Source organism: Podarcis cretensis, assembly GCF_951804945.1.
Source record: "Podarcis cretensis genome assembly, chromosome: 8".
NCBI lineage: Eukaryota > Metazoa > Chordata > Lepidosauria > Squamata > Lacertidae > Podarcis > Podarcis cretensis.
The window spans coordinates 38,110,183-38,134,564 of NC_137177.1; the positions used below are offsets into that span (position 1 = coordinate 38,110,183).

At 48.2% G+C, this 24,382-nt stretch overlaps 1 protein-coding gene across 3 annotated transcripts in view; it reads left to right on the forward strand.

The window, feature by feature from the left end:
* The first annotated feature begins 14,444 nt into the window (after positions 1–14,444).
* The window catches only part of DOK4 (docking protein 4), a 41,114-nt gene continuing 31,176 nt past the window's right edge, over positions 14,445–24,382 (forward strand). For all 3 annotated transcript variants that reach the window (XM_079988469.1, XM_079988467.1, XM_079988468.1), the window contains exon 1: positions 14,445–14,841. In XM_079988469.1, coding sequence (XP_079844595.1) covers positions 14,776–14,841 — 66 coding nt within the window. In that variant the 5' untranslated portion in view covers positions 14,445–14,775. The remainder of the gene's footprint in view (positions 14,842–24,382) is intronic.

The window sequence follows — 24,382 nt, forward strand, 5'->3', positions numbered from 1 at the left end:
GGGGGCATTCAATGTGCCCCTGTTTCGGGGAAAGATGTACAAATGCCCAGTGCTTTGGGTTACATATGCTTCAGGTTATGTAGTAACCTGAAATAGTACCTTGGGTTAAGAACTTTGCTGCAGGGTGAGAACAGAAATCATGCTATGGTGGTGCGGCAGCAGTGGGAGGCCCCATTAGCTAAAGTGGTGCTTCAGGTTAAGAACAGTTTCAGGTTAAGAACGGACCTCCGGAACGAATTAAGTACGTAACCAGAGGTACCACTGTAATGTGAGTGTCTTGGACAACATATGTACCTACTAATTTCAAGGCTCCAATAACTATGGCATAGTTATTTGTGGCTGTGACACTCTCCCCTTTCTCCAAGGGAAGCCGCTTGCCTGAGCCAGAGCAGAGCATATGCAGAGCCAATCCTGCTTATCTTTGGCTGGAGAAGTGCTTCATGCGCCCTCAGAGCATTCTCCCTGGGATATGTTTTTGCCAACTGGCTGTGAGACCATCGTGCGATGGCACGCAAGGGGGAAAGAGCCCTTCGGACCAGTGGCGTAGCGTGGGTTGTCAGCACCAGGGGCAAGGCAAGTAATTTGTGCCCCTGCCAAGTAGGGGCAGAGAGCTGCGAGTGCAAGCGCCCCCCCCCCCCGAGATGTTGCGCCCGGTGCGGCCGGCCCCCCCTGCACCCCCCACGCTACGCCACTGCTTCGGACGGGGATCTTTTCCCGGATAGGCAGTGATGTAGCTGTAGCCTCTGCTTGCTGGGTTTGAGAAGGGCACTGTGGCCTGTGGGGGACCACCTGGGCAGTGTTTGAAGGGATGGGTTGGTTGCTGGGCATCAAGAGCACATAGTTAAACTACGGAACTCCCTCCCACAGGAGGGGGTGATGGCCACCAACTGTAGTGGCTTTAAAAGAGGGTTGACAAATTCATGGAGGAGACGGCTATCATTGGCTACTAGCTATGATGGCTATGCTCTGCCTCCACAACTGGAAGCAGCTTCTGAGTACTAGTTGCTAGAAACTGCAGGAAGGAATTGTGCATTTGTGTTCAGGTTCTGTTTGCTGGTTTCCTGCAGGCCTCTGGGTCACCAGTGTGAGACCAGGATGCTCAACTAGATGGGCCTCTGGCCTAATCCAGCAGCCTCTTTTTGTGTTCTTATGTTAAGAGCTGATAGAACAGTTGCGGGCAAAATATATATTTAATTTACACAAACTACAGTGGTACTTCTGGTTGCGAACGGGATCCGTTCCGGAGCCCCGTTTGCAACATGAGCAGAACGCAACCCGCGTCTGTCCGTGCACTGCTTCTGCGCATGCGTGTGACATCATTTTGCGCGTCTGCATATGCGTGAGCGGCGAAACCCGGAAGTAACCCTTTCCGGTACTTCCGGGTTGCCGCAGGACGCAACCTGAAAAGACGTAACCTGAACCGAACGTAACAAGAGGGATGACTGTAACATTGTTAGTTTAGCAGCACAACTACTTTGAACCATTGTCCCAGTTGAAATCAGGCGGGCACCTACAATTGTGATATTTCCTTGACTGCTGAAAATATTTTACCAAGCATTTTCAGAGAATTAATTTGATTCACTGTTGGTCCTTTTGTTCTGTCTATTGTGGTTTTATAATTTTATGATGCTCTCTTGATTTTATTATACACCACCATGAAATTGTTTTGTTGTTTTTGAGTTTGTTGTTTATAAACCTGTCCATTTGTAGAAGTATATAGTACTGGGTGCTGTCCCGGAGCATCAAATTTCCTGGTGCTCTGGCCTCATCTAGGCACCTTTCTTGGAGCAAGAGAGATGCTACTTCAACTTCTGGGTACCTTTTTTAATCACATGGGTTATGGCCACAAACGTAAGTGATGGTTGTTGAGATAATGCTGGTACTCTGGACTGCTGCTCCTCTTGGCTGGTAAACACTAACAGGGAGGAAACAACTGGCTGAGCCAGGGGGGTGGTTCCTCAGGGTTCGTTTTTTATCCCCCGTGCTGTTTAACATCTACAAGAAACCACTGAGTGGGGTCACCCAGAGTTTTGGAGTTTGTTTTCTTGCCTCAGTAATGGACTGGGTAAGAGCCAATAAACTGAATCTCAATCCAGATAAGACTGAGACACTGTTAGTGGGTGGTTCCCTAGACTGGATGGCTGGGAGGTTGCCTGCTTTTGATGGGGCTACACTTTCTCTGAAGGAGCGGATACAGAGCTTGGGGAAACTCCTGGATCCTTTGCTGTCTCTTGAGGCTTAGGTGGTCTTGGTGGTGCTGAGTGCCTTCCACCAGCTTCAGCTGGTGGCCCACCTGAATGGACATATTTATGGAGGATGGGGCTATCAGTAGCTACTAGTGATGATGAACTCAAAGATCAAAGACTGCTGCGCAGGGTGTGTTTGTGTGGTGTGCAGGTAAACAGCAGGAGGGATTGCACAGAGAACTGGTTGGACGCTAGTAGCAGGATGCTAGGCCAGGAGGAAATTTTGGAGGTGGTTTCCAAATGCAAGAAAATGAGGGTCCATGGAAAAGAGATTGCAACCACTGTGCTCCTCCCCAGCTCTGCTGCTGCTAAGAGCTATGGTTTGGCTTAGTGTGTCACTTGAACCCACGCTCATGGTTTGTTTCCTCCAGACAAACTCCATGAGGTGTAAACTCAAGAACAAACCTTGGTTACAGCTCAACAGTTTTGACTGTAGGCAGACAGACCACGAGCTGAGTTCAGAGGGCATGCTAAGCCAAACCATGGGTTTAGCTCACCTTAGTGCAGCGGAAGCAGTAAGGGGCAGGAGGAAAGCAGCCACAGTCTCCTCCTCAAGAACTTTCATGCTCAGCACATTCAGGGCTAGCCTACCCATGAGGTTTGGTGAGGTGGTTGTCTCTAGTGGCAAATGTCTCGGGCTGCCCCTGTAAACCATACAGGGTTTACTATTACATGACTGCCAGCCATGTGTCTGATCCGACAGGGCTTATGTCTTACATGCGCTTATAAGTGACCTGAGTTTCCAATTTATATATAAGCAAAGCAGCCTAAGAATCAGGGAGCAGGTAGTTTTAGCTAACATGGAGCACGATAGTGTGAAGTTAATGTAAAGTCCTAAAATAAAAAAGAAAATGGTATTCCAGATTATTTATTTAATAGACCATTGTTATGCCTGTTCAGCATATGATAAGACATGGAAGTGGGAGCACAATGGTTCCTTCGGCTGGAGAAGCAGAGCATATAGTATATAGATATAGATTATATAAATAAATCTTGGTCTAGCCCGAGGAGAAGGTGACCCTTAGAAGGTACACCTGACACTTTGTATAACTCCTGTTCCTTCCTAATTAATTTTGCGCTGTTCCCGACACAGCATCAGATTACAGAACTGTACACAAAACGTGTTCCAAAGCTGGATTTTTGCACCCCTTGCGGGGAATGTAGTTTTAAGGGAGACCCGAGAATCCCAGCCATGACCCTGAGGTCAACCTAGGACAGACATCTCTAGATGCAGGCTTAGAGGGAGGCCTGATATTTGTGTGTGTGTGTGTTGTGTCTGTGTATTTTGTCCTGGAGTCTGCAGGCAAAGAGAGGAGTGTTTGGCTTTGGAGTGAATCTGTTAGTTTTTGTACGATTATCGCCGCATGAATTATTTAACTTGGAGACTCTGCAACTCATTGTACAAAAAGAGGCTCCAGCTGGGCTGACGCCTTTGGTGTGTTGATGGAGGCGGCATAGAAAATCACACAAGGGGGCGGAGAGGTGATTGTTTTCAGGCAGGGTGTGTGGAATTGCTCTCTGACTCCTAAAGAGACTTTGGTTCAGAGAAGATCAGAGCAGCGTGGGGAGGGTGAAGCAGCGGGATGGAGGGAGCCTGAGTTTGTTCTCAGAATGCATCAATTCAAGGTCATCTGCTGGAACTGAGAGGCAGCGGGTTTCTCCAAGGGAGCCCTTGGCTGGAGTCTCTGGGATTTGCGAGGGGAAGCTTCGTGCTTCTGAGGCTGGGATTTGATCTAGTGATCTCCTCGGGAGAGACTTGAGTTCTTATAGATTCATAGAATTGTGGAGTTGGGAGGGACTTCAAGAGCCATCTAGTCCAACCTTCTTCAGTGTTTTCAGTCTTCTGCCAGCCAGCCAGCTGTGCCCTTTTCCAAGATGCTCCATTACATTATCCCCCCACCCCCACCCCCAGCTTTCAGTTCCTGCACTCAGCGATCTGTTTCCTCTGAGCATACAGTATCCTCACTGGCCTGTTTTATGGCCTCTTTAGGTTTGTTTCCTGAAGGGATATTTTAAATTTTATTTAATGCATGCAAATCTTGGGGCATCCCCAGAGCATGTTGATACCTCCCTCTTGGTTCTCAGTAGCCCTATTTTGGCTACAGTTCTGTCTGCACTCAGCCCTGAAGTTTGCTATTAAAAGGCAAACATCATCCCCTGTGATTGGCAGGTAGTTTCAGCCCTCTGGATTGGCTGTGCTTGGTCGAACTACTGGGAGTCTGCCTTTCTACCTCCTTCTAGTTGCTGCACTTGATATTCATGTTCAAGCCTTTGTCTCGGGCCTTTCATTTTCATGCATCACCCTTGGGTGGCTGCCATTGCTCCAGAACCATAGGAGGGCCCACCAGTGTGGGCAGATGACTTGGGGTTCCCCAAAGCAGGTACATCAGTTTGTGAGCCGCTGCCTTTTTAATTCCCTACAATGCCCCCAAAGCAGGAGTCCATGGGGCCCCCTTCTCTAGTACCTCCTGCGGAGTTGCCTGTGAAAGATCACAGCAAACATCCCCTCCAAAATCCAGATGCGCAAAAAAGGGTTTGCTTTTTCTGCTCAGTTTCTGTTTGCTTGGAGAGTTCAAAGGGCTTCCCGTATCCTGTGTCTGTGAATCCCAACAACCTTGTAAGACAGTTTAGTCTTATTAGTATCCTGCTTCTGACTGACGGGGGGGCGGGTATCTTGCCTGTGGAGTGATTTCAGGACAAATATGAGATATAAATGGAAAAGAAGAAGATCCTGGCTGTTGGCTCAGGCTGAAGTCCCAGCCGGTCCAGCATCTTGTTCTCACAGTGGCCCAACATGTTTGGTGTTTAAAGTCCTTTAGGACTCAGGCCCCAAATAACTGAAAGACCACCACCTTCCCTACAGGCCCTCTAAGGGGCTGAGATTGGCAGATGGGGTGCTCTTGGTAGTTCCTCTGCCCTTGGAGGCTTGGGGGGGCAGTGGTCCAGGGGGAGAGGGCCTTCTCTGTGGTGGTCCCTAAAGCTGAGGAACTCCCTACAGAGGTGCATCTGGTGCCTTCATTGTACAGCTTCCAGAGGATGCTGAAGATGCTCCTCTTTACAGATGCACCTTTTGACACTTGAGGTGTGTGTTTTTAGGACCCACCTTGTTTTTATGGTAGTTTAGATTAGTAAGTTGTTTAGATTGGTTTTTAATGCTGTAACCTGCCCTGGGATCTTAGGTTGAAGGGCGGAGGGTAATAAATGAATAAATAATAACAGTCTCAACAACAACTCCCACTGGGAAGCCCACGAGCAGGACCTGAGTGCAACAGTGCTCTTCTGCTTGTGATTCCCAGTAACCGGACATACTGCCTCCAACAGGGGAAGTAGCACACATCCTTCACAACTCTGTCCAGTCACTGATATAGTCTTATCCTCTCTGAAATTGTCTAATCCTTCTTTACAGCTGTCAAAGTTGGCCGTAGCAGATTCCATTGTGTGTGTGTGTGTTTGTGTATGTGCGCATGACAAAGGCCTTCCTTTTCTCTGTCCTGAATCCTCCAACTAGGGATGTTCTGACTGAATAAGGCTCCTCACGCCGCCCCTCCAACGCCTGGATGACTTTTCGTTTCTGGGCCTGGTGATTTGGCTCTCTGCAGGCATTCCATCTGGCAAGGCAAATCCTTTTTTTTTTTTTTTTCTTTAGAGGGCGAGTTTCCAACCACAAGTGTCCTTAGTTTCCCGAACGCTGTGTGGGGCCCTGGCTGCTCACTACTAGACACTGCTGTTTTGGACGGCTGCCGGTGGTTCTTGCAAGAGATGCCTTTCCAGCATTCCTCCTCTCTGGAGCCGAACAATGAAATCAGGAGCTCTGACCTCATTGCTTTCCTGCTCACTTTTGGATCAGTGCAAGTTGGTTTGGGGGAGGCCAGTGTCAGAAAATGCCCCTTTTTGAGGCATTGCCCTGTGATAATTTGTAGGATGTTGTGCTATGAATATTTTATTTTATCAATTGATTGCATTTATATCCCAAAGGGCTTAAGGTGGCATACATGGTTTTTCCCCCCTCCTCATTTAATCCCCACAACAACCCTGTGAGGTAGGTTAGGCTGTGAGACAGTAACTGGTCCCAAGATCACACCCACTTAGTGGCCAAGTGGGGATTTGAACCCATATCTCTCCCACGTCCCAGTCTGACACTTTAACCACTACACCACAATGGCTGTCTCATGAGTAAAGTTTCCCCACATATGATCCAAGTGATCTTACAGGTATACTGTACAGTGACAGGCAGTCTTTCAGGTAACCTGGTGACCATTATGGTGGATCAATGAATGGGTGAAGGGCTGATTCTGACAAGCGCTTGCACTCCACTTTCTCTGCATATGGTTCTGCTAAGCGTGATTTAATGAGTCTAGGATCCAGCTCACAAGACCACCCAGACAAATGCTGGAAGGAGAAAACACATTATGACATTAACATTGCTGTGTGCATACTTGCAGAAACCAGGCAGGAAAAGTCATTGCACAAATATGAACCATTCCACGGGAGCCTGAGGGATTCCAGTCAGGGGGGATTGACTGGAAAGAGAGCTGGAGTAGCCTTTGCACTGGCAGGGCTGATGGGAGTTGTAGTCTGTAAAATCTGGAATGACACTGTTTGGGGGGAAACTGGATGAGAGTGATGGAAGAGCACTCCTTTCCGCTTGACAAGAGCCCCCCATTTTATCTATCTCCCTGGGTCCCACCCCATAGCTACCCAAATTGATTGCCACTTTTAAAAGAGTACAACCTGGATGCTGGGAAAAATTAAGTTCTAGGCACCAGCAACAACTAGCATAGGAGTCATCTTGGAGTCAGATTTCTTTAGAGTTCAGCCCGGACAGAGCTGAGGAAATCTTTCGCTGTTAGGTTCCAGCATAAGATCTTAAGAAGTTCTGCCACAGAGTCCGAAAAGTCCACTGTGGTTTTCATCTGATTTCTCAAAAAGAGCTTTTGGTTATGGCTAAAGCTGTGGTTTGCTGGCATGCAGGGCTCAGGATGCTTTCAGAGAAGTGATCATTGGGACCTTCTTGTTCCTCTCTGCCATCTCTTCCCTTTTCGCCTTGCCTGTACCTCCACGATCACACTGTCCCTGCTCCGCATTTCTCACATCCTGCCATCTCTGCGCTGCTGCTGCACCTTTGGTGTAGACACCCAGCTGCTTCTGTGTAGTACCTGCTGGGTTCCAGCTCCTATGTACATGGTTGGAATTAAGGAGCAGGATGTTGCTCTGCACCACAGAGCCGCACCCAGACCTGCACAATTAGGGTTTGCGGTGTTATTGCAGGAACTGATGGAAGTGGTCTCTTGACCTATGATTTGGGTCCAAACATATTTTGGGCTGGCAAACTATCTATCTATCTGTCATCTATCTATCGCATTTATAGCCCACCTTTCTCACCAAGGAGCTCAAGGTGGTGTACATGGTTCTCCCCCTCCTATTCAACCCCCACAACAACTTTGTGAGGTAGGTGAGGCTGAGAGGCAGCGACTGGCCCAGGGTCACCCAGGGAGCTCCATAGCCAAGTGGGGATCTAATCCCTGGTTTCCCAGATCCTAATCTGTCACTCTAACCACTACACCACACTGATTCTCATTATAAATCAGGCTGTATTTGCACCTTTTGAGTTTTGAACGAGGGGCAGCAAATAAGGAGCTAGGAGCCTGCATCAACCTTGTCTGCTTGCAGGGGTATAACGAAATTCTTCCCTTCCATTTCTACACCCCTCCTCCATTGGCAGAGAATTTTGCTAACAAATCAGAGCCAGGAGCAAACTCCCCTCCTCCCCTCCGCTAATGTTCTTGGTGCTCTTGTCAAATAGGTGTGCAATCTTGCTGTGTGACTGTCAGAGACACCTGCGGTGCTTGCAACTTCACTCTTGACACCAGACAAACTCCCCCTAATGCTGTTTCTCCTCCTCTTCTTTTGTTAAATTAATCTGTCCTGTTTGTTTTCTTTCTATAAAGAGTTATTGCCCATTTATAAGGAGCCCCTCATTTAGTTGCCAGTGGCTAGTGAGAATCACCTTCAGGGAAGTGTGGAGATGTTTTAATTTCCTTTTCTTCTTTTAAAAAGTGGTTTAACAACCAATCCCTCTTAAAAAGAACTTTGGGAATTGTAGCCCTGGGAGGGGGAGGGGAGTCTCCTCACAATTCTCAGCATCCTTAATAAATCACCTCTCCCAAAATTCTTTGGGGGAAGCCATGCCTGTTGGAAGTGGTATTGTAGCACTCTAAATGTCTGGTGTGGTTGTGGTCTAAGACAGGGAAGACAGTTCAGTTCCTCACTCTGGGATGAAACGGACCTTGAGCCAGTTACTCTCTCCTAACCTCAAGGCTGTACCAACCATTACGCAGAGTGAGGCAGACACCACAGGGGCCTGTATGGTGCAGTGATTAGAATGTCTTGTGGACAAGGGAGACCCGGGTTCAAATCCCTTTGAGCTGCTTGGAGAAAAAGAGAGCATATAAATGCAATGAATAAATAATAAAAAATAAATGGTGTGAGGCAAAGCAGCAGCGACTTTCCCCATACATATGGATCACAGCCATGCCCTCAGTTGGAGGTCAAAGCTGTGCCTACCTCACCTTACACCCCCTAAGCTAGCTGGCTACTCTTGGATCATGTCCTGTCACCACAAGTTTGAAGTAAGTTTTAAGATTTTGTCTTCGAAATGCATCTGGATACCATTTTATCTTTTGCCTCAGGCATCAAAATATCCTGGTTGGACCAGCCCAGTCTAGTGTACCTTGTAAGGTTGTTCTGGGGGATAAAATGGGGTAGATGGGGGCGGGGGAGAACTGTGTATGCCAGCCTTGAAGGAGGTGGTGGCATATAAGTGTGATAAATAAGGCCGCCACCATCCACACTGCCGTTTCTGCTCTAGACTGGTTTGGGTTTCCACACTTAACTTCCAGTGCAGACTAGGCTTTCTCTAGGAGAGATTTGAATGACTCCTTTCATGGAGAAGCTTGACCACTAATCGCTCTCCATTTTTAGCAGGGATTTCAGGCTGTGTGGGTCTCTGGGCATTTCCTATCTCTGTGGCTTTGTGTGGCAATCAGTTTTTATCACAACACGACTGTGCTAGCTGGACCCCCTCTTTGTAAACTGGCCTTCCGCAGCCTAGTGCCTTTCCCTACGTTTTGAACTACAGCTCCCACCAGGTTGCAGGGAGGCCTTTTTAAATAAGAGGAGGGTGTTTGTTTGTTGTATGTGCAAGAGAACATATTGCTGTGTTCGTTTTTTAAGCTAAGAGAGCGAATCAGGCAGGTTTTTCCACCGAACAATTTTCTTCCCATCCTGTGTATGGAGTGAGGAGTGGATAAGTCAATTCATGGAATCATCGAGTTGGAAGGGACCCCCAAAGGTAATCCAGTCCAACTCGCTGTTATGCAGGAATCACTGACAGGTGGTCATCCAACCTCTGTTTAAAAACCTCTAAGGAAGGAGAGTCCGCCACTTTCCAAGGTCATTTGTTCCATTGTTGACAGCTCTTCCCATCAGAAACTCCATCCAAAGGTTTAAATTTACTCCCCGGGAGGGATCCTTTTAGCAAGTGCATATTTTACTCCTCTTCAGCTTTTAAGCAGACAGTGGAAGGGGGTAGAGGCAAGGGGACAAAGCTACCAGGGAGCAGGACTGGACTATTTTATTTATTTTTACTTGTTGCTGAGTTGGCCCTCATCTACAGTGGTAAAGGTAAAGGTACCCCTGCCCGTACGGGCCAGTCGTGACCGACTCTGGGGTTGTGCGCTCATCTCACTTAAGAGGCCGGGAGCCAGCGCTGTCCGGAGACACTTCCGGGTCACGTGGCCAGCGTGATGAAGCTGCTCTGGCGAGCCAGCACCAGCGCAGCGCACGGAAACGCCGTTTACCTTCCCGCTATAAGCGGTACCTATTTATCTACTTGCACTTAGGGGTGCTTTCGAACTGCTAGGTGGGCAGGAGCTGGGACCGAAAGACAGGAACTCACCCCGCTGTGGGGATTCAAACCGCCGACCATGCGATCGGCAAGTCCTAGGCACTGAGGTTTTACCCACAGCGCCACCTGCGTCCCCTTCATCTACAGTGGTACCTCTGGTTAAGTACTTAATTCGTTCCGGAGGTCCGTTCTTAACCTGAAACTGTTCTTAACTTGAGGTACCAATTTAGCTAATGGGGCCTGCCACTGCCGCCACACCGCCAAAGCACAATTTCTGTTCTCATCCTGAAGCAAAGTTATTAACCTGAGGTACTATTTCTGGGTTAGTGGAGTCTGTAACCTGAAGCGTATGTAACCCGAGGTACCACTGTATTCCACATTAGGGACCTGGGTCCTCTGAGATGGAAAAGAATGCTGTCAACAAGGGTGGCGAGGGAATAGGGTGGCGCTGGCATGGAAACCACCATCCCTGCCCTCGCAACAGGAACCCCCATGTGGCTGGAAGGAGGCCCTGACACTACTGTGTTCCCTCTTAATGGCCTGAGATGGCTAAGAATATTTGGGTGCTTCCAGATTGTGTTTGGATTTGCAAAGGAGACTGAGATGTTGCAAGCGGGCAAATTTGCAACAGGTGTTTGTTTGTTTCCCCCCAGAAAGGATTTGTCGGGATTAAGCAGGTGGGGGATACAGGCTGGCATTTTGATGCCAACAATGTTGTCTGGACGTTGTAAAACACTTCCATGCATTTAGAGCTCCCTTCCCACAAGAAGCACGCTTTATGGTTATGACTGCCCAGAACTGGAAGAGCAGAGTGGCGTTCTTGTCCCTTTCATTCCATCCTCCCTCTAAGCCTAAACCCTTTGAAACAGACCCTGCCTGGTAAGCTACAGGGGGGTGGGGGTGAGGGTTAGGGTTAGGCAGTAAGTTCTTCCCATATGGAAGGAGTGGTACTGCCTTGTTATTATTGTTTGGTTGGTTTTGTTAATTATAAAAATATATTTTCAAAAATGGAGAGTAAATATAAGGAAAGGAAATGATATATGGAACAACATAGCAAAGCAAAACAAGCAAAATACAAAAAACCCTCTATAGTACAATGAATAAATTAAAGAGAAAATATTGCCATTTACATTGTTATTACAGAAATGTAAAAATAAGACCTACCTCCCAGTAAGTTTGTTTTCCCCATTGCTAAGTGTTGCATTGCTCTCATTTGTAAGTTTTATCATTAAGACAATTAAATGTATTTTAACAGTGTGCCTGAACATAGCCAGGTGAATTTTGCCTGTTTTCTTGTTTGTTTGCAGCGGAGGGGGGTATTGGTTTCTCAGGAGGTGGCATGCTGCCTGTTTTTTTTTGGGGGGGGGGAGGGTTGTCTAAACTGTTTTGCCTTTTTGTGGATAGTTTGTGGATAGTTTTACTCAATACCATGAGCAAGCTTTTGTCTTTGTGACTTGGGAGGCCCCCACAGTCTCCATTTTGTGCTGGTGCCCAGGGCGGTTTCTGCTTTTGCCAAATGTGCACCCCAGAAACAATGGGGAACCCATGGCATATTCTGTTACATGCCCTTGTCATGCTAAAGGCTGAGAGTTCCTGCCGTTTGCTTAAAGTGATGCTAGAGGAATTGCCAGATGATTTTGCAAACATCCTCTCTGTTTCTTTCCCCTTCCATCTTGGTATATTTTTATCAGGCTGTTGCAGTGGAAGGGTGCAGGGCCAATAGTCCATTGATGCAGTTGAAACACGTGCAGGTTTTGTTTCCTCTTCTCTTTGAACTGTTTCCATCCTGCTAAATGAACTTGTAACTCAGAACTGGTGCCTGAGCTTGCACATTTCCTCCTCCCTCCTATTCCATTTTCCTTCTATGATGTGTCTCTTTGGAATATAAGCCTGAGTACAGGAAACTTCTTGTTTTATTGAGCTGTAAGTCACTGTAGAAGTGGCTAAAGAGTGGGGTAAAAGTTCTTTAAATAATTAGTAGGATAAGGTGGCCTGCTTTTCCCTTCCGTTTGCAATAAGGAGGTGTGATTTCAAGGGTTCCCGGAGGGTGGAATGAAGCAGCTGTGCAAACTGGGTGGGGATTCTGTGCAGCCACTGAGGAGATGGTTGTTATCCATAGAATAAACCTTGTTGTTTCGCATTTATGCTGTCTTCTGCTCGCAAATGGCAATATTTCAGGAGTGGTTTGCCTAAGGCCACTCAGTGACTGTTTCATGGCTGAGATGAGATTGGCAAGAAGGCCCTGGCAGATCCTTGAAAAGGTCAGCAGGCCTAGAGAGGAAGCGGAGGCATCTCAGCTCCTTCTGGTGGAGCCCTAAGGTCCTTGCTGCCTCCTGGTGTAAATTTGCATTCTTAAAAAACAAACCCAAATCAGCCAGGGAGCCACCCTGCATGTTGCTCAATTACAGTTCTTAGTCGCTGGCCCTGCTGTCCAGGGCTGATGGGAGTTCAGAGTCCAACAGCATCTAGAAGGCTCCAGGTTAGCCACCGCTGCCTTGTAGGTTCACTGTTAGGACAAACAAGAAACAGCAGTGCTGAATGCTCTGAGCTGGGGGTGGGTGGGCTCAGGCCAGGAAATAAATCTAATATCAAGCACAATCCGCACAGATCTGCCCACACATCCTTGGCGTCCAGGACTGTGTCTGTACTGGAGCCAGCAATAAAATTCCAGCACCCAGCGCGACATCCTGGGGCTTAGCGATTCAGGGTGGTCATTGTGGTCTCTCTGTGTGTTTGTGTGTGACCTCAGAGCTCCACCTTTCTGAGTGGCCAGCAATGTTTCCGTTGCTTATCAGACGGGAATCCTAACATGTCTGTGCGATGTGCCTGTCCATGAAATGGGAAGGCTGACTCAGCAAGCCGGCGAGTCCTGCGCATTTCCTGCCTAAGGCTTAGCTGCCGACTCAGCTGTAGGTTGAGCGGTTTGGAAACAAAGAGCAGCAACAAAGTGCAAAGGTTTTGCTGGAGTTTGCTGGTCAGAGGAGAAGGTATGCGGTGGAATTGGAGATCAGACGAAAGGCCCATTTAGTCCAGTATTCTTTCTCACAGTGCCTGACCAGATGCCCATTAAGGGAAACCTGCAAGTAGGATTCGAGCACATAAGCATCCTGGGATTTAGTTGATAGGCCTGGTAAAAGTAGTGGGAGTTTCAACTTTCAATTGTAAAGCCTTCTAATGCCCTGATTATAAAGGTAAAGGTAAAGGGACCCCTGACCATTAGGTCCAGTCGTGCCCAACTCTGGGGTTGCGGCGCTCATCTCACTTTATTGGCTGAGGGAGCTGGCGTACGGCTTCCGGGTCATGTGGCCAGCATGACTAAGCCGCTTCTGGCGAACCAGAGCAGCGCACAGAAACGCCGTTTACCTTCCCTCCGGAGTGGTACCTATTTATCTACTTGCACTTTGACATGCTTTTGAACTGCTAGGTTGGCAGGAGCAGGGACCGAGCAACAGGAGCTCACCCCATCGCAGGGATTCGAACCGCCGACCTTCTGATCGGCAAGTCCTAGGCTCAGTGGTTTAACCCACAATGCCACCCGTGTCCCTGCTTATAACCTGCTTCAAATTGGGTCTATCCCATACCAGGGATGGGGAACCTGTGGCCCCCCAGGTGTTGCTAGACTCTAACACTCACCCATTAGCCTGGACCAGCAAAACCAATGGTAAGGAAGGATGGGAGTTGTAGTCCAACAGCATCTGGAATTCTGGATTTTTTTAATGGTATAATTTGGGGCAGGGGGGCACTTGGGAGTACTTCACCCCAACTGACAGCTCAGACGGGTGAGAACTGAGCAGTGTCTCTGCTTCAGATTGCTGTTGGCAACCTGGCCATTGGAGACCTGGGTCCCAGGAGAGTAGAAAGCAGCAGTGGAACAAGCAAAATAGGTTTGCCCCTGCGAAGCAGCTGTCTTGTGTGAATGTGGCTACAGAAGACAGCAGCATTCTGCTGGAACCTGGCTTCCCAATTCACATTCAAAGGCCCGTCTGGTCAGGCAGAATTAAAAACTCAAAACAAGTAGAAGAATCCCTTTTAATTGCACCTTTTGAAATTATAGACTTCTCTCTCTCTCTCTCTCTCTCTCTCTCTCTCTCTCTCTCTCTCTCTCTCAGAAAATGCATTCTTGCCTGATTCCCAAGCTCAGTGCAAGGATCTCCTTTGTGAATTTAGGATCAAAGTATCTCGTGGGTTAAAAGCTGGACCATTCCAATTTTTTTTTCTCAATTGACTGCACAAGCCACCTTGGATTCTCCTGAATGGTTTAGCCGAGGTGGGGAGGGGGGAGGAGGGGAGAGGGCAGGAAAGAGGGAGGGGGGAAGCGGAGCAAGAGAAAGATGTCACAATCTCTAATCTATCTGTCATTTTTATTTTTCAGCAGCCGGAGAGGAGCTCCCGACTAGAACAATGCTGGAGAGGAAGGGAGGGGAGAGGGCCGGAGTGGCAGCCAAAGTCTGAAAACAGGTGAACAGCAGTGGCAGCAGCAGCAGCGGAGGAAGAGTGGAGGGGAAGGAAGAGATTTGTCAGCGCTGCTGCGGGGGAGGCGAGCCAGCCCCACCGGGAAGAGCCTCCTCCTCCTCCTCCTCTCGGCTGCGCGGAGGTGGATCCTGGCTGGGCAGCAGCTGAGCCATGGCTACGAATTTCAACGACATTGTCAAACAGGGATACGTGAAAATGAAGAGTAGGAAATTGGGGGTAAGTGCCGGCAGATGCCGCCTTGTTGTTTCTGAGTGGGCTCTGGCGTCCTTTGTAGGCATGCGGGCAGGTGCAAATTGCGCAAAAAAACCCCGGTGCTTTTGTGTGGAAGAATTCTGGCTAGAGCAGCATAGCTCTCTCTCTCTGCCTCTCCTCTAGGCATCCCTCCTGCATGGACCTTCCTCCCCACTGGCTCTGCCTGAGTCCTGGCAACAGAGGTGCCAATTGCTGGTCAATTCTGGCGTTGCCTTGGTGGACGTGGCATCCCCAGAGTTGATGGATTGGGTGGGTTTTGCAAGGGTTTGGGTGGGTGGTGGTCTGCATTTTGTGCCATGGGGATTTCCTTTCCAGCTTGACAGCTGGTTGCAGATCTTGAAGCCGATAAAAGAAACAGCAACTCTTTGCCTTTGTGTGCGTGTGAATATAGTACGGATTGACTCTGCCTGGCTACAGTGGACAGGTTGTGTTCTCCTGTTTCAGATGCTTCTGTGGCACTCCCTTCCCCAGAGACTCCTCTGAGCCTGTGGCTGAGCAGCTTATGCAAGTGCAGTTAGAATTCTTTTTCTCTCAGCTGGGTTTTGGTCGCTGGGCAAAATCAGCACAATCAGCAGCAGGGCTTCGTTATTTTTTGTTTGCTTTGTTTTTGGTGTTGATTTTTTTAAAAAGCTGTGTTATTTTAGCTGACAATTTCACACACATTTTTAACCATTTCACTCATGCCTTTGGAAAGAGGAGGGCTAGGATTCAGCAGGGGTGGGGTGACGGTGGGGAGAGGGAAATTGTTGGAAAGAGGCACTGAGGTTTTCCTCGTTCCATCTGGACTGCTTAGCTGCAGAGTCATGTTGTGGATACTTTCTCCGTGAGCACCTCTGGCCCATATGAGGAGGACCAACTCGGACACTGGGTCTGGCTCTTCCTTTGAGCACAGCCACCCCCAGCAAGATTTCTCTCCCCTTCTCTCAAGGGTTCTTACTGCAGACTTGCTCCAGGCACAGTTGCATCTATGGATCTTGGCTTCTAGGGTGTGTCTTTCCTGGGCCTCTGAGATATCCCTGATATCCCTGCTTGCAACAGGGGCATCTTGAACACAGAACAAGCATTGATCACCCCTCTCTCTTTTCCAGCCATCTTCTATCGGCAGGGTGACTAAACTCCATGCTAGAGATTTCTGGATTGCACATAAAAGAAATCCACATTTCCTCCTCGGAATAAATATTTTCTGAAGGGGCATTGAACTGATCCTCTGTATGCAACATGAAGGGATTTCTTTACTTGGATTTTGAAATATGGTTACGAGAAGGATTCTTTTGAAGCACCTTTCTCTAGCCTTGGGTCCCCAGATGTTGTGCGCATCCTCTCATCCCTGACCGCTGGCATGATGGGAGTTGGTACCCAACAACATCTGTAGAGACCAAGGCTGGGGAGAAGACTGCAAGGATGCAGAAAGCCTGGGAGTGGATTTCCAAAGGACAGAAGTTTTCGGACAGGAGGCACCTGGGTTCGGTGGCCTTGGGCAAGCCTCTCTGTTTCAAGTTTTCCATCTCTCATTTCGGTAGCCTACAACTGAAGGTTATTGTGAGGGTTAATAGTAGTTGTTGCCTGCTGTGAGCCTTGGAGGATAATGATCCACTTATGGGTGTGTTTCTGTTTAATGACAGGATTGCTGTGTAGGCCTCCACTGGGTGTCCTGGCCAGTCCCAGCTATTGCATCACAATCTCTCCCAGGGAGCATCTTGGGGCTGAACCTGTGAAACTTTGATGTGCATGTACATGTGTGTGTGTAAATGTTTTGCTTCCACAAAGCTTTTAAAACACGTGGGGTAGGCATGTACCTTCAGATGTTGTAGAACTTGCATCATCTCTGACCATTGTCCATGCTCACCATGAGAGCCAGTGTGGTGTAGTGGTGCTGGACTATGACCTAGGAGACCGGGGTTCAAATTCTCACTCAGCCATGAAGCTCACCAGTTGTGATCGTGGGCCGGTCATCATCTCTTAGCCTAACCTGCCTCACAGGACTGTTGTGAAGATACCACGGTGGTGGTGGTGAATTGTGTATGCCACCTTGAGCTCCTTAGAGGAACGTTGGGGTAGAAATGTAAAAATAAATAAAACATGGCTGATGGGAATTGGGAGTCCCTCAGACCTGCTTCTCCATCCTTGCTTTAAAACATGCTGTTGTCATCTCATTGATACCCTCCTCCTGTTCTTCATTTGCCTTTATTGTGCATGCTGTTGTGGTAAAAGAACCAGGATGGGTGTGTATCCTGAGTCTTATGACTCTGTTCCATTGGAGTAACTGATTCTTGGAATGGACTGGGTCCCTTAAAATAAAGAGGCACCTTTCAGTAAAGGCAGAAAGAACAGATTTGAGACTGAGCTGCTGCTCCAAATAGAAGACTCTGCCTAAGGCTAATCATTGCAGAAGCAACATGAGAGCCCTGTTCTTTTGTAGCACCCGTGGAGAGCCTTGCCTTGAATAAGGTCAGCACTTGCATCATAAGGACACAAGACAAGCCTGCTGGATCAGGCCCATCTCTTCCAGCATCCTCTTCTCACAATGGCCAACCAGATGCCTGTGGGAAGCTTGCAGGCCGGACATGAGTACAATGGCACTCTGCCCTCCTGCAGTTCCCAGCAACTGGTAGTCACAGGCACAGTGCCTCCAACAGCGGAGGTTGAACTTAGCCATTGTGGCTCATAGCCATCGATAGCCTTCTCCTACATGTATCTGCCCAATCCTCTTTTAAAACCATCTAAGTTTGTGGCCATCACTGCCTCTCATGGGGGTGAATTCCATGGTTTAGCTCTGCGCTGTGTGAAGGGCTTTCTTTTATGTGCCCTGAATCTTCCAGCATTCAGCTTCATTGGATATCTATCAACGCTAACCTCCCCTGTATTGAGTGGGAAAGGTCTGTTTGGGGCTTTCCTTGAGTTTGCTTGAATGCAAGCAATCAGATGGGAGATCCATGATAAAGCTGGGCTGCCAGTCCCATGGCGGGGTCCGCTTGCATTCAGCCACAGTGAGTAAAACGTCCTCTGCAGACCTTCCCTGTGCAACACATGGAAAAGTCTATGACTGATGGGGGGCTGAGGCTGTGAGGGCTGTGCATGTGTCCCTGCCCCTCTCCACACTTGGAACATTTTCATGCATTGCAGGAGAGCTGTGTTTAGAAATTATTTGTTGCCATGTAGGTGCAAGGAGAGCGGGGAAGGTGTCATGCAAACTGGGCACCAGACTCAAGGAGGCCAACAAAGCCTTCATGTACATGCCCATCTCGGCTTAAGCCCATGTGTGATTCCACACTCAACCCCTTCCCAAATTTAAGATATATTCATAGAATTGTGGAGTTGGAAGGGACCACAAGTGTCATCTAGCCCAACCTCCTGCAGGGCAGCCTCCTTTTGTCCAACGTGGGGCTCACACCCACCACCCTGTTTTAAGAGTCTCAAGCTCTACTGACTGAGCTATTCTATATTGCTGCCTCCTGTGTTCTTACTGGCTTTAAAAGGGGCTTAGAAAAATTTGTGACTACCTGCCATGGTGGCTGCGTTCTAGCTCTGCTGTCAGGGGCAGGATGCTGGGAATAGCAAGTGGGTCCTCAGGGTCTGCTTGTGAGCTTCCCATAAGCATCCGGTTGGCCACTGTGATTATGCTGGACCAGATAAGCCTTTAGCCGAATCCAACAGGGCTCTTCTTGTGTTCTCAGATGGCCTGATAACAGTGGTGGCGAAACTATGGCATGTGTGCCAGAGGGGACACTCAGAGCCCTTTCTGTGGGCACGTGTGCCGTTGCCCCAGCTCAGAGCCAGCAGAAGGCGAGGGTGGCACATTGAGTTCTCAGCTTAACTTGGGCAGCCGGAGAGCCATGTGAGTGGCAGGTCAGTGCAGGAAACTGTGAGGCCGGAGCAGGATGCAAGGTTGAGGCTTTACACACCCTCCGGCCGGGGCCAATGGAAGGTGCAGGCAGGGGAGGATGGCATCATTGGTTCCAGCGCCAGGTATCCAGGCAGAGCTGCCTCTGCCCCATCCTCATCGCCCCTCACTGGCACTGGGGCTCCGGACCCCACCATCCTCGCCGTGCCATGGTTGCTGAAGTATTTCTTCACCAAACTCAACCACCGCCAAGTGCAGCGGGACACCCTGTGCTAGCACGTGGGGCAGCCCCCAGGGCCTTTTCAGGGAATGGCGGCATGATGGGGGAGGCGCCTCTCTGCACATATTCAGAGGGCCACGCCGAGAACGTTTGCTTGCCCGGGCTGGAGTTTAAAAGCAGGGAATTCCCGTCGACGCGGAGATCTTGTGAAAATCAAAATGAAATCCTTAAAGTGTGGAATTCTCTGCCAAATAATTTTAAATCAGTGAAAGTGCTTGGGATTGCTTCCTTGTATCATTGAAAGCTCTGTTATTTTGTTTTTCTTTTAAGACAAAATATGTTAATGTAAGAGTTGTTTTTTCTAAACTAAAACCTCAGTATTCAGGTTAAATTGCTGTGTTGGCTCTTTGCGATAAATAAGTGGGTTTTGGGTTGCAGTTTGGACACTCGGTCTCTAAAAGGTTTGCCATCACTGCCCTATAAGGACCTTCTCAGTGGCTGCTCCTAGATTATGGAGCACCTTGCCTTGTGGAGTCTAGTTCTCCTCGCCTCCATGCCAAGTTTTTTGTTGGCCACAAAGGACACTTTTATTCTGGTAGATTTTTGTAGCATGTGGCACATCAGGTTTTTGTGTTCAGGTCCTGATACTGCCTCCTTGGCTGCTTTGTTTTATATCGGTGGTGGTGATGTGTTTATATGTTTTAATAAAACTGCAACTCAAATGTTGTAAGCTGCCCTGAGTGGTGGCTTTGCCATGAGAAGAGCAGGACAAAAATATTTTAAGAAAGAAATAGAGTAAAATAGCCAGCTTAGTGGAGGGAGGAAGATCTGCTGATGGTTGTATTCAACCTCCAGGTTCGGAAGCCTCTTAGTACCTGCTGCCATGAACCAGCAAAAGGAGAAGGATGTTGCCTTCAGACCTTGTGTGGGGGCTTCCTGCAGGTGTCTGGCTGGCCACTCTAGGGGAGACTGGCCCATTAGAACACCCCACCAACCACAGTTAGCTCCCACCTGCTTGCTGTCTCATTTACAACCAGTTTGAGAGGTGGCAGTGCCTGCCAACTTCTTCCTTCTCCTCCATCTTTGTGGGTGATAAAACTAGAATCAGTTGCATCCGGCACCACCTACTTTTGGCCTCCCTGCCTTCTGCCCTATCAGTCCCACCATTGGACTTAGATGGACCTTTGGGTCTGGTTCCACACAGCTTCTCTTGCCTCCATCTGTTTTCCTGCTTTGGCGAGGCTTTCTGGAGAGCACCTGCTCTGGAAGAGCGTCTGTGGACCAGTGTACTTGTGCTTGGACATCCCTCCTCTCCCCACCCTTGCTTGAAGGATGCCAAGTTGGCCAGGACTCTGTTTGCCTACCAGCTGGAAGTGGCTACGCTAGGCTCACTTGGCATCGGAGCGCAGCGTTTTCCATCACAGCCCAGCTCCGGTTTGCGCAGCTACTCTCCGGGGAGCCCGTTGAAAACGGTGGCATGGCCCAGGGCCCTGTTGCCAAAGCAGCACCCTCCCTCCTCCCTGACTCTTACATGACTTCTCCGAAAGCCCCGCTCTGCTCCAGCAGCCTCCGTGCCCCTGAGGGCTCTGCTCCAATTTGAGGACATTTAAATTGGAGCTCTGGCTTCAGGCAGAGGACGTGGAAGTTTGTTGACTGCACAGAGAGGGAAGGAGGTTTCTCTGCCTCTACTTTTCGCGGCTGTAGCGGCTTCTTTTTCCTTATTAAATAGGGAGGTGGGGGCTGTAGGAGAGTTCACAGCCTAGAACTAATGAGTGGGTCAGTGGGGAGTGGGGGAATTTCTGATAATGACCGGGTATTGCTGTAGGTCTAGAGTATCTATCTTTGTCTTGAAGGTGACTGGGAGTAGCCGCAGAGACCACATAACACCGATTCTGAAAGACCTACATTGGCTCCTTGTACATTTCCGAGCACGATTCAAAGTATTGTTGCTGACCTTGAAAGCCCTGAATGGCTTCAGCCTAGTGTACCAGAAGGAACATCTCCACCCCCATCGTTCAGCCCGGACACTGAGGTCTAGCACCGTGGGCCTTCTGATGGTTCCCTCACTGTGAGAAGTGAGGTTACAAGGAACCAGGCAGAGGGCCTTATTGGTAGTGGCGCCCTCCCTGTGGAACGCCCTCCCATCAGTTGTCAAGGAAATAAACAACTATCTGACTTTTAGAAGACATCTGAAGGCAGCCCTGTTTAGGGAAGCTTTCTGTGTCTAATGTTTTATCGCTTTATTGTTATTATTATCGTTAATTCTGTTGCGAGCTGCCCAGAGTGGCTGGGGAAACCCAGCCAGATGGGCGGGGTAAAGGTAAAGGGACCCCTGACCAATAGGTCCAGTCGTGATTGACTCTGGGGTTGCGGTGCTCATCTCGTTTTATTGGCCGAGGGAGCCAGAGTACAGCTTCCAGGTCATGTGGCCAGCATGACTAAGCCGCTTCTGGCAAACCAGAGCAGCACACGGAAACGCCGTTTACCTTCCCGCCAGAGTGGTACCTATTTATCTACTTGCACTTTGACATGCTTTTGAACTGCTAGGTTGGCAGGAGCAGAGACCGAGCAACGGGAGCTCACCCTGTCATGGGGATTCGAACTGCCAACCTTCTGATTGGCAAGTCCTAGGCTCTGTGGTTTAACCCACAGCGCCACCTGTGTCTATTATTATTATTATTATTATTATTATTATTATTATTAATTAAGGACCTCTGTGTTCAACCCTCTGAGAGAGCTGCATGCTGCCAGTCTCTCTCTCTCTCTCTCTCTCTCTCTCTGTCTGTCTGTCTCTCTCATATGTACTTTCCACACATGTAGACAACACACATGTATGCAGGCACGCATCAAACAGGCTCTCTCTCCTCCTCAATCTCACCCCACCATCATCATTTGTATGCCGCTTTCCAACGAATTAATAAAGCACTATAAATCATATATATAATCAATCCATACAACAGCTGCAGCAAAACATGTCTCTCCCACATCGGTCTCTACAAGCCACAGCAGGCCATGCACAGCCTTCTAACCACTTGCCCTCACCCCCAAAGGCACACTCCTCTATTGTCTCCCGAGACAAGACAGATGCCAACCAACCAACCTAACAACATTGTGTAAAGCCGTACAAAAAAGCTAACCTAATTTATAAGCTTAAAATTAAATAGGAGAGAGAATAATGTCCAACAAAGAAATAAAATGATATTAAAATCACTGTTCAGAAATAATCCACATAACCTCACAGCAGTTAGCTTGCACGCATTGCATGGTAGCCACGCACCTTACTGGTGGCAGCCTTCCCGACACACTTGGCACACACAAAATCATTGAATCGTGGAGTTGGAAGGATCCCAAGGAGTCATCTAGTCCAGTCCTCTGCAGTGCAGGAGTCACAACTAAAGATTCCCTGACAGGAAACCTTCCAACCTCTCTCTCTCTTTTTTTTACCTCCAGTAAAGGAGAGTCCATCACCTTGTGAGAGAGCCTGTTCCACTGTCAGTTTATTCTGTCAGAAAGTTATTCCATACAACATGCACACCGGCTACACATGCAAGCCATGTGCACAGGCACACACTCACTCATAAATAACACACCCCACACGCAGGCATGCGCCACCTCTCCTCTCAGTGCTGTGAAGTGGTGCTTAGCTGTGTGGAGAGGTTTAAATCTTTGCTTTCAGGCCATCACCATGATGAGGAGACTCTAGTGTAATGGATAGCCTTGCTGGAGTTTCACACACATCCCACAGTATCTGTTATTGTTGTTGTTGTCTGAGAGTGGAGCCTCTGAAACACAGAAAAATATATATTAAAACTAAAATAAGCATTTAATAAATTCCTTAAATATTCACCTGTGATGTTACAAGTGCTGACTAGGAGGTCTGTCTTCCAACATTGCATTTCTCAGTAACAGTAAAGAGAAAAAAAAGTTTTTCTTAGGAAAAACATTTATATTGGCTGCCAGAACTTAATAAGAATGATGCATGATAAAAAAGATTGTCTGGAAGTCTTCCACTTTGCTGATCACTGAAAAGTTCTTCAGAAACGATGCATGAAAATGTCAAGGCCTGAAACTCACAGCCATATTAGTTCAGGGCTTTTCTTCTTCTTCTCTGCAGACCTGTGAGTTGGCCTGACTTGCCCAAGGCAACCTTCATGGATGAGCAAGTATTTGACCCTCGTGTGCTGGCTGCCTGGGGCCGATGGGAATTGTTGTTTCAAATAGCTAGTGGGCACCAGGTTGGTGAAGGCTGCACTAGCCCTTAAGATCCACTGCAATATCTACTTTATTTCTTATTACAGCCTTTTGGTTTACCTGCCAGAGCCCTGGTGGGTGGAATCCTTGTTGAGGAGCAAATCCAGACGGAAAATGGTGGCTTATGACTTGGAGCCAAATACTTAAGCGCACCTCTTGAACTATTCCTTCATATACAAGTACACATCCATATCTGAGTCACTGCAGATCAGGGTTTCTAACATAGAGAGCTAAAACTGGCCAGGTTTGGCCAGAAAGCTGGTCAGCAGCTTCCATTTAACATTCATGTGAGGAACCGGGGAGACCAAGAGGAAAGCCATTCGTACAAAGCTGGCCATAGCGGAGAATTTATTTTTGTTGCTGCTGTTGTTGTTGTCACTTTTTTCTTGCCATGGCAACTCTAGAGGAAGTTACCACCCCCAGCCCCAACCCCCACATACATACATTAAAAACAAGTGAGGGGAAATATATTAAAAACATACCACCCATTCTAAAAGCCCAATTTTATCCACTAATTTCAAAACTGCACTGGTTTTGGGGGTGGGGGCGTTCTGGGAATCCCTAAGCAATGCCAGCTATGAGGCTGCTAATTAGTTCATAAGTTCACTGGTAACAATGAATGGATACCAGCTGGAAATACGGTAACGGGCAAACTTTGCGGTCTCAAAGCTTTTAGCTGTGTTTACTAAATACAAGTAAAGCAAAGAAAGCTAAATTAGATTGCTCTCAAGGGCTTCAGAAAGTTTTCCAGTGTAGATTGAAAATTTTCCTATGCAGATTGTCATATAAAAATTTCTCAAACTTGCATAGGGAAATTCAATTCCCCCCCCTAAAAAAATCTGCATTGCTGCCTTTGAGGGAATGTATGGAGACTGTTATGCAAATATCTACATAATGTCTTTTGTTGGGGGTTTGAAATCTGGCATCTCCCCCCCCACCCCCAATTCCTCCGTGCAACTTTTTGTCAGCAAATATGGCTGTGGAAAAAAGGCTGGGATTCATTAAAAGAAAATGTGTGCATGTACATATGGATTGGGGGGGGGGGGACAGAACAGGCATGCATGGACAGCAAGATAGGAACGGAGGCCCTCACCATGCCTGCTCTTCGGTCTGGTTATTGCAATCCATATCTGTGTAGGCCATAGCTGGCCCCAGGCATTTTTCTGCCTGAGACAAAGGGCATGATGCCTCTC